This window comes from Suricata suricatta, chromosome 4, assembly GCF_006229205.1.
Source record: "Suricata suricatta isolate VVHF042 chromosome 4, meerkat_22Aug2017_6uvM2_HiC, whole genome shotgun sequence".
In the NCBI taxonomy this organism is placed as follows: domain Eukaryota; kingdom Metazoa; phylum Chordata; class Mammalia; order Carnivora; family Herpestidae; genus Suricata; species Suricata suricatta.
The window spans coordinates 142808182-142818702 of NC_043703.1; the positions used below are offsets into that span (position 1 = coordinate 142808182).

General features: G+C 37.8%; 1 protein-coding gene across 4 annotated transcripts in view; it reads right to left on the reverse strand.

Annotated features, from left to right (window-relative positions):
• CLIP4 (CAP-Gly domain containing linker protein family member 4) overlaps positions 1-10521 on the reverse strand; it is a 77886-nt gene that overhangs the window by 49657 nt on the left and 17708 nt on the right. For all 4 annotated transcript variants that reach the window (XM_029938021.1, XM_029938020.1, XM_029938018.1 and 1 more), the window contains exon 2: positions 6255-6402. In XM_029938021.1, the coding sequence (XP_029793881.1) occupies positions 6255-6387 (133 nt within the window). In that variant the 5' untranslated portion in view covers positions 6388-6402. The remainder of the gene's footprint in view (positions 1-6254; positions 6403-10521) is intronic.

Consider the following 10521-nt stretch of genomic DNA (forward strand, 5'->3'; position numbering starts at 1 on the left):
AACATACTGATTAATAAGCTGCAGATAATATGAAGTATCTATCATTTACACAAAATTACAAACACACAAAATGATTCTCTACATTGTTTATGGATGCTCACAGATGTAGCAAATATATAATAATATGGTCTGGAATAGTCACACTAAATTTAAGATAGCGGTTACCTCTGGTAGATAGAGCAAGGGGAATATAGGACCAAAGGAAAACAGAAGGAATTTCAAACTTGATATTTTTATAGCTAAAAAAACAAGAACTAAAGGAAAAATGACAAAATACAATATCTATCCTTTCTGATGGTAGATATGTAGACTTACATGCTTGCTATTATGATAATACTTTGTGGATTTTTATATGATTTCCTATTTTGAAAAATGAAAAGCAATGGGAAAAGAATCCCACACACAATATCAATAAAGGTAACAAACATACCAATGTATGTGTGAGGTTTATTTATAGAAAATTGGAAGAGAAGAAGGATTTAAATAGAGTGAGACATATCATGTTGCTAAACTAAGAAATGGAATATTTAAAACTGTCAATTTTACAAAAAAACAATTACTTAAAATAACTTCAGTTCTAATCAAAATCTCACCAAGACGTATTTGTAAGAGGAGATACAAAATTACTCTACTGTTCATCTGTAGCAGAACTTCTTAAACATTAACTTAGATAGGAACCACCCAGTGATCTTGTTACAGTGCAGATTCTGACCTGGTAAATCTCAAGTGGGGCCTGGGATTGCCTTTCTAGCAGGCTCCTTCTGATGCCAATGCTACCAGACTCAAGACCACACTCTGAGTAGCAAAAATCTAGAAAGTAAATGTAAGATAAATAAGCAAAAACATCTTAACTAAAAAGAATAATGGCCTGAATAGGAAGAAGGAGCAGTAGCCCAATAAATAATAAAGCAGATAACAATGCTTTGGTAATTATTTACAGAGGTGATGGCAAATAGCTGGTAGCTCATTTAAATAATAATAATGATACACCTGTTAAGTACTTAATAGGTGCCAGGGACTGTGCTATGCACTTTACATATACTACCTAATTTAATCCTCATAATGGCCATATGAGGTAGGCACAATTATTGTTCTCATTTTATCGAATGGGAAATGGAACAAAGAAAGGGCAGAAAAAAGTAATTTGCCTGAGAACACACAACTGGTAAGTGGTTGAGTCAGGATTAAAGAAAGACTGCTTTGTAATCTTAACCTCTATGCTATACTGCATATTAACAAATCCAACTAAATTCAAAGTTAAGCCCACACAGGGAAAAAAAAAAAAAGCTTTAATCAGAAGAAAGGTGGAGGGTGTCCCATTTACCCACTTCACATTAAGATGGAGTAATGGGGATCAGACTGACCCTTCCATCTGAAACAACAACAAAAACCAAAGAAAATAGATAAAGTGCAGTTTTCAACAGCATGGACATCAAGGCAATGAAAGACAGTGACTCCTAAGAGACAGATATGAATAAGGCAAGTCTTACAATTGTTCCAGGTTTCTGCACTGCAGGGCAGAGAGACAGAAACCAAGAGAAGCCCAGAAGACTCCCTAAGTTGAGGACACAGCATTGAGAATCCAAGGAAATCAAGGCAGCTAGAGCCCACAGGGAAGAGGATCAGAGCAGAGAGATACACAGCAAGAGAACCCCAAAGACCTATGGAGGGTCCTCTGGAGTATTTAACATACATTTGCAAGTAAAATCTGAAGAGAAGGAACTATCCAAAAGGATTAAAAAGATTAGAGCCCAGTACTCATAGAAGGCTTTTTTAAAATAGTGTCTCTTCCTACCAAAAAGACTAAGGGAGAAAAATTCACAGGGAACTGGGTAGAGTACTGAAAAGTGAGAAATAATTAGCCCGAGATTAGCACTGCTCCAGAAGCACCTTAATGAATCATAAAATAAGGCCTGAAAAGTCCAAACTATTTCTAATTAACTTAACTGCATCCCAGAACAAACTTCAAGAATATTTATAGGAACAGAAAAATATACAGCATCAAACAGGTAAATTCACAATGACTGGCATCCAATCAAAGATTGCCTGACATGCAAAGAAAGGGGAAACATGACCCATAAACAGGGATAATCAACTGAAACAGACCTAGAAGGGCACCTGGGTGGCTCAGTCAGTTAACCATCCAACTTTGGCTCAGATCATGATCTCACAGTTAATAAGCTCAAGCCCCATGTCAGGCTCTGTGCTGACAGCTCAGAGCCTAGAGTCTGCTTTGGATTCTGTGTCTCCCTCACTCTCTGCCCCTTCCTCTCTCTCTCTCTCTCTCTCCCTCTCTCTCAAAAGTAAATAAAATTTTAAGTAAAAAATAAATAAATAAATAGATCCTAGACCTAGAGTTAACACAAAAATTATAATTAACAGTGGGACACCTGGGTGGCTCAGTCAGTTAAGTGTCCAACTTCAGCTCAGGTCATGATTTCACAGATAGTGAGTTTGAGCCCCACATCGAGCTGTCTGCTGTCAGCACAAAACCTTCTTCAGATCCTCTGTCTCCCTCTCTCTCTGCCCCTCCCCCACTCTGACATGTTCTCTCTCAAAAATAAACATTAAAAAAATATATAATTAACAGAAAATATTAAACCACCCATATTAACTGTATTCCAAATGTTCAAAAAGTTAAGTAGAGACATGAATGATATGAAAAGACACAAATTGAACTTTAGAGATGAAAACATCTGAGATGAAAACTACACTGGGTGAGATCATCAATTGATCAGACACTGCACAAGAAAAGGTTAATGAACTTGAAGACATAGCATCAGAAACTATTTAAAATGAAACCATTTTTAAAACATGAAAAAAGCATCAGTGAGCTGTGGATAACTTCAAATGGTCTAGTATTCATGTAACTAGAATGTCTGAAAGGGTTTAGGGGCAGGAAAAATATTTGAAGAAATAATAACTATCCAAACTTGATGAAAAGTGAAACCATCGGATCTAAGAAGCTGAACAGACCCCAAGCACAAGAACATTAAAAAAAAAATTATACAAAGACACATCATAGAAAAATTGCTCAAAACCAATGATAAGGAGAAAATCTTAAAAGTACCCAGGGGAAAAAAAAGACACATTACATCCAGAGAAACAAAAATGATAGCAGATTTCCTATCAGAAACAATGTAAGTAAAGCAACATCTTTAAGCACTGAAAGAAAAAAAACCAACAATATAGAATTCTATACTCAGCAAACATTTTTCAAAAGAGAAATTAATATAAATATGTCCTTAGATATATACAAGCTGTAAGCATTCCTCACTAGCAGACCTGCCCTACAGGAAATGTTAAAGGAAGCCCTTCAGGCAGAAGGAAAATGGCATTGACTGCACAATAGAATACAGAACACTGGAAGAAATGGTAACTACATGGGCAAGTAAGATTTGTTATTATTACTTAAATCTCTTTTATGAGGTAAAACTGTTTAAACAAAAAGAACTGGCTGTACATCATGGGGTTATAACATACGTGGTATGCGTTCCGTGTAACTGGCTCTGAAGGTATTCAAAGCAAAAGGTTCTGGAAGTCTTCTATTTTCTCACAGAATAACCACCTTGAGAATCAACACTGAACTGCATGTCTAAGCTCTCGTTTGTGCAGGTTGGTTTTTCTTTGTTTCTTGTTTTAGTCTCATGCTCAGCCTCACATTCAATGGCTCTCATTACACTTAGCATAAAATACAAATTCCTTGTCAAGGCCTAAAGAATCCTGCACGATCGGCCTTCCTCTGCAACTTCCTTTCCTGTAATCCCGCCCCTCAATCACTTTGCTTCTCAGCCACAATGGCCTTCCTTTCATGCTTAGGATACACCAAAGGCTTTTTCCCCAACTCTGTGTCCCTGACTTCCCATTCTTCTGCCTGGAACAGCTCTCTCCAAGACCTTCTTGTGACCAGCTTCCTCTGACTCCGGATGACCACATCTATACTAGACACTGTTCCATTATCCTCTATCACAGCACCCTGTTTCTTTTCTCTCCGAAGTTGACTGGGATATTTACGTTTTGTTTATTAATTTGTTTACTATCTTTTCCCACTAGAATGTCTGTCTTGGTCACTGTGCTATCCTCAGCATCTAGGACAGTACCTAGCAAATAATAGGCCCTCAATAAATACTTCATAAATACATTCAGGATGCCACTTTTAAAGGGGACACTGACAATAGTGTACTATAGCAGGAAACAACCAAAATGAAAAGGGTCTAGAAATCCTGATACTGAGGGACTGTGATGGAATCAGAAACATGTACCTACAGAAGTCCAGGCTAGGTGAAAATATTCAAATTATCTCTAAATATTCAAAGGCTATCATATAAAGAAGTGTGCTCCAGGGGTGCCTGGGTGGCTCAGTTGGTTGAATGTCTGGCTTCGGCTCAGGTCATGATCTCGCAGTTTGTGGGTTCAAGCCCCACGTCGGGCTCTGTGCTGACAACTCAGAGCCTGGAGACTGTCTTCAGATTCTGTGTCTCCCTCTCTCTCTGACCCTCTTCTTCTAGCACTGTCTCTCTCTCTCTCTCTCTCTCTCTCTCTCTCTCTCTCTCTCTCTCTCTCAAAAATAAAACATTAAAAAAAAAAGAAAGAAAAAGAAGTGTGCTCCACATAGCAAAAACCAGTATCAGCTGGCCAAAGTTTCAAGGAGACATATTTTCAGTGTAAATACAAAAACAATTTTTTCACACCTAAAACTTTTTAACCATGAAATGGACTATTTCCCACTCTTGAAGATAGCCAAGTGACTGAGTGGTTATTTATTAGAGGTCCTGAAAATAGAATTTCTATCCAAAAAAATGAGTATGGAAAGTTGACCTACAGGTCCATTCAGATTCTAAGAATGTATAATTCTAAGCATATCAGCAATGTTTAATTTCAGCTATACAAAAGGGTCAATATCCCTTATCACCTTACATTCAATGTATTTATTCAATGAACACTGACTGAGCAACTTATCGACAAATGACTATATTAGTCCTAAAACAAACCAAAACAAAGCTTCATTGCTACCTCATCCCAAAGAGCTGTGGTCTGGGTAAGGAGATCACATGATTATGACACAGGATAGAATGAAGTAAGCACCATAAGCAAGGTGCAAAGTGCTTTAGTCAAGGTTTTTCCCGCATAACTGATTTTGTTATATCTGAAGACAAAACCCAGTCCATGTTTTGTAAAAGCTGCACATACCTCCCAGGATATAGGTGCAGGTTTTATGCAATACTTTTGGTGATTACAAGGCAAGTTGCTATAGAATCTGAACTTGGAGATGAGCAGTTATGAAAATCGATATCTAAATTAGATAAGTTCCCAATCTAATAATTTTATATCTACTAATACTTAAAAATTACATTTCTCACCAAAAAAATAATAATAATAAAAACTGCATGATCTTTATTTACCTCCAAAGAAAATTTGAAATGATGACCCAATACTTTACTTGAAAAATTCTAACTAAATTAGAAATGTAACAAATCTATCAAATTTATCTCCTTGTTTTCTTTTATTCCTTTATCAGCTATCTGATAAAATACAGGTCTGAGAAAATAAGCCTAAATAGGTAAAAACTAGAATAGTTATAAATTTACATGTTACAAGGAGATTAAGTGAGCCAATTTAAATATGAGCCAATTCCATTCCACATTCCAGGGAAAGGTCTTACTCTCCCTGCCTAAGTATATGGCTATTTTTTTTAAGTTTTACTGTATTTGTGTATACCTTATAATTACAATAGAAGACAGCGGGGCAGTATCCAAATTGGGCTTGCTTATGTACTGAAACACATAGCTTATTACACTGTCACCCAAATTTGGATCATTGCAGCAGTGATTATTTGGTAAATTAGATCCTAGCATTTCAGAGACAACAGGCCCTTAGAGACGGCTAGCTCACAGTATTTTGTTTTGTCTTAATATATGGCTTTTTGAGCTAGTCAGTATATTTAACCAAAATAAATACATCAATAGCAAAAGAATGCTAGATATCTAAGCACCACTGCATTCTAAAAATAAGATCCTCTAAATCCATCATGGTGCTTAAAATGAACATTTTTACATAATAAAAATGCTGACAGCAGAAATAAAGCATTTAGCTTAAGAGGCAGAAAAAGGCAATTGTATTTTTGAAAAAGGAAAACTAGCAATTTTATGAAAACCATAGCAAATGGTTTTAGGAAGAATTATGAATGCAAAAAGGGCATAAGATAGAAGTCAAGTCTCCAGTCTACAGAAAATACATATGGCTACTTAACATACCACAGTCCGAAGGCATTGGTGCTGCAGAAATGGAAAAGACAACTGGCGTATCAGAACCTGGAAATAAAAATGGGTATCTTCCAATCAAAGAATTTCCTTCTACTGGAAAATCTGGAAGGTCCTCTATGGTCATCTTCTAGAAAGCCACCTTTAATGAGAGGGAGAAAAAAAAAAGCATACCTGTTGGATGCAATTTAGAATGATTGTCTTGAATCACAAAATGCCTATTTTCTTTTAATATATGACCTACTTACATTTTTTAAAAGATTTTATAATCTCTAATCTAACATGGGACTTGAATTTACAACCCCAAGATCAAGAGTCGCATTCTCCCCCGACTGAGCCAGCCAGGAACCCCAACCTACTGACATTTTTAACTTCAACATTTTTTAGAGAGGAAGGGAGAAAAACTTCCTTTTAGCAAACTGCTATTAAAGAATATATGTTCCTTCACACTCTCTCTTACACACATGCAATCTTTTTAGACAAATCTCAGGAGAAATAAAAGCTAAGTATTCCCCCATAACAAGTGAAAATGTTTTTTTTATAAATATTGTTTTTATTTTTTATTTTAGAGAGAATGAGTGTGTACATGAGCGAGTGAGGGAAAGACAAAAGGAGGGGGACAAAGGGAAAGGGCGAGAGAGAGAGAGAGAGAGAGAGAGAGAGAGAGAGAGAGAGAGAGAGAGAGAGAGAGAGAGAGGGAATCCCAAGCAGGCTCCATGTTTGGTGTGGAGCCCAATGATGGACTCCACGTGGGCTCAATCCCATGACCCTGGGATCCTAACCTGAGTTGAAATCAAGAGTCAGAAGCTTGGGACACCTGGGTGGCTCAGTCGGTTAAGTGTTCAACTTCAGCTCAGGTCATGATCTTGTGGTCCGTGAGTTTGAGCCCCAAGTCAGGCTCTGTGCTGACAACTCAGAGCCTGAAGCCTGCTTTAGATTCTGTATCTCCTTCTCTCTCCATCCCTCCCCTGCTCATGCTCTCAAGCTCTGTCTCTCTCACACACAAAAATGAGTATACATTTAAAAAAATATTTTTAAGTCAGTCACTCAACTGACTGAGCCATCCAGGTGCTCCTAGGTGAAAAGTTTTTTCAAATGCTGAGTTAATCTAAATGGGTGATGTTCTCTTTACTTAAAGTAACAAAAGGATATAATACCCCTTGTAGATAGATCTCTAACTATCATAGGGTCTGACACAGGTTATATTATCCTCCAATAGTTCATTCCGTGTGCTCATCACATGAAAATAGTCTAGTTTAGGGTGTTCTCATTCTTTTCTGAAATCCTAGCAAACTTTACTGAAAATCAATCACATCACTTGTACAAATATGGATCTAAGAGCTTCCTGGCATTGGTTACATTTCACCAACATACAAGATCTATTTAGTCTACCCTAGCAGAAGACGAAGGCCATGCCTTTTAAACCGCAGCACTAATTTTGCCTGTTTTCCCCAGAAAACGTGAGAGCTTAGAATGCGTCTGCTCTGAAGTGGGCTGCTGCCACACCCTAGCTCATACAGAAATTGCACAGAAAGCAGAGCAAGTGTTAGTACAACTGAACTGTAAAGGTAAAAAGCATCCAGTTTCTTTTGCATTGAGTCTTTAGAGTCTTATAAATCTCTATATTGGTATTCAATATAAGCAAAAGCTGTATTACAAAACTAAATAAAAGTGATTTTTGACCATTCCAGAAGGAAGAATAAAGATAATTAACTGGTAGCTTACCCCAGCAGATAACGCCATGGTAGGTATTACTCAGTGCATGTTCTATTATACTTAATTAACCAGTCCTACATCTAACTTAACCATCTTTCCTCCACCGTCACCACCCTGCTCCAAGGAAACAGTCACCTCTCTGAGCTAACTGGTTCCTTTTCCAATGACTCACATGTTTTCTGAAGACTGCCAGGAACTGGTAAAGAGGAGGTGACTTTGTGTCATAAGGTGCATGCTTATGTGGACATATATACTCCACATTAAATAACCTAATCCACCATTACTATGTTAAAGATATGCAAGTTATTTTAGATGCTAAAGTGAGTTGCCACCTAACACTTTGAATCATTACGATAGTAACACTAGCACATAAATCAGGAAGTAACAAGGAATTCATGCCGTACAGCAAGGTGATCTTCAAATGCTTCAATTCCAAAAAGTAACACACATTCCCAAAGACAGTCCTCCGTCAATACTATAGCTTCTCAATGACAAAAGTAACAGGATTTCTACTTGTTGGCCTCTACCTTTAGCAGTAAATTTGAGCCAAATATTCTATGCAGGGTACGAAGTTTCCTTTGAAATCAAGGGACATAAACAAGGCTTAATAACTATTAAGGAACCACCATGTACAAGGTGCCATAGTATTCTAGCTGTTTCAGAGATAACAAAAGTGAGTAAGATAGTCCAGGCTTGTTAGGTAGCTTGCCATCAACCAGGGTGAATGAAATAGCACTAAGAACTATAGATGATGAAATCGAATGGGATTTGTTCCATAACGTAAGTACAAGGAACTTCTGCACTGGGCGGTCCCGACAGTCAGAAACAGTGCAGTGGAGAAAGCATCTCCTGAGGGGGGCCTTGAAAGATGAGTGGGCAGAAACTGAAAAGAAGAGCTTGTCAGAGGAGCCAGGCTGGACCTTGGGCACATCTAGGTACACTGTTTGAGGTAAGGCTATCATGTTTTTTTAGGACTGTACTTGGGAGTATTTCATACACCTGATCAAAGACCAAACCATTTAATTCCATAAGCCCTGGGAAACTGATTTCTTAAAAGGAGAGCATCCTGACTCAAGCTGCGTTTTAGGAAGATTAATCTGACTACAAGCACACTTGGGAACTCATTTGTGTTTTTAATGCTAATTCTTCAGCCAATCATTTGGCTTAAACAATGATTAAGTGCCTACTGTTCCAAGTTGGTTAAGAGGTAGCCACCTTTAAAAACCTCCCCTTTAAATGGTAGAGTTTCCTACCCAAAAATGTGTTTTGAAAGTGATCCTCAGATGACCTTTCATTTCCTTGTAGACTGTAGAGATCCTGACAGAAGTGTATCTTGCACAACTATCACTTGCCACAGAAGTTAGATTAGTGTTTTACATATATTTAATTTACATTCCGTGTGGAAAGATGATTCACTCAACAAGATGTAACAAACACTTGTCATTTCACACACTAGATACTTCAAGCCCCGAGAAGCTGCAGCGTTACCTGACCAATGTGGTGAATATTCTTTGCATGTTGTGTCTTCATTGCACTTTTCCCTAGTCCTATTTCCTTTCCTTCGTGAAAAACTCAACAGTCTATCTTTTGTCCTACTTAAGAAAGCTGCACACCTCCAAAAACACGGTAAAGCCTGGACTACAATGAACTTTCCTCTTAAGACTGCCTTTGCTGCGTCCCAGAGAGTTTGATTGTTGTATTCTCATTTTCGTTTCAATTTGACAATAAACTATTATTTAAAAAAAAAAGACAAAGACAAAAATTTTTAAAAATTTTTTAAATGTAAAGTTTTACAGTTCTTCCTGAAAAGCAATCTTTCAATCTGAAGATCTAGGACACCTGGGATCTTGCTCAAACTTGGTCAAACTAGAATCAAATTCCCCAAACTTTGATTTATATAGGACTCCTATCCTACATTATCACCCTAAAAGAGCTCTGAGAAAAGGCAACTTATAACATGGCTCTAATATCTTGTGATTTTTCAAGGATTCCTGGTCTGTGCCCTAACACAGAATGGTGGTGAGTAGAGATGGCCACTAACTTCTTTAAAGTGGTTCGGGGCTAGAAGGCCCCACTAAGGAACCACATTATGATTAAGAGACTCCCTCAGCTTTTTTTGGAGTATGGTTCAAGGGCAGCATTCTTGAGCTACTCAACTAACAGGAGATCTAAGCTGTGTCCACATGAGTTAGAATCACGAAGCCCTTTCATTCATTTTCATAGTATATTTTGCCATGAGGCTTTATCTTCATTAGATTCCCAAAAAATTGCTATAACCAAAATAAGCATTTAAATCATATCTCCAAGGTTCCTTTAAAAATTAAAAATAGGGGCACCTGAGTGACTCAGTCAATTAAGCATCCGGCTTCAGCTCAGGTCATTATCTCGCAGTTTGTCAGCTTGAGCCCTGCATTGGGCTCTGTGCTGACAGCTAGCTCAGAGCCTGGAGCCTGCTTCAGATTCAGTGTCTCCCCGCCCCCCTCTGCTTCTCCCCTGCTCATGCTTTGTCTCTCTCTCTCTCTCTCTCTCTCTCTCTCTCTCTCTC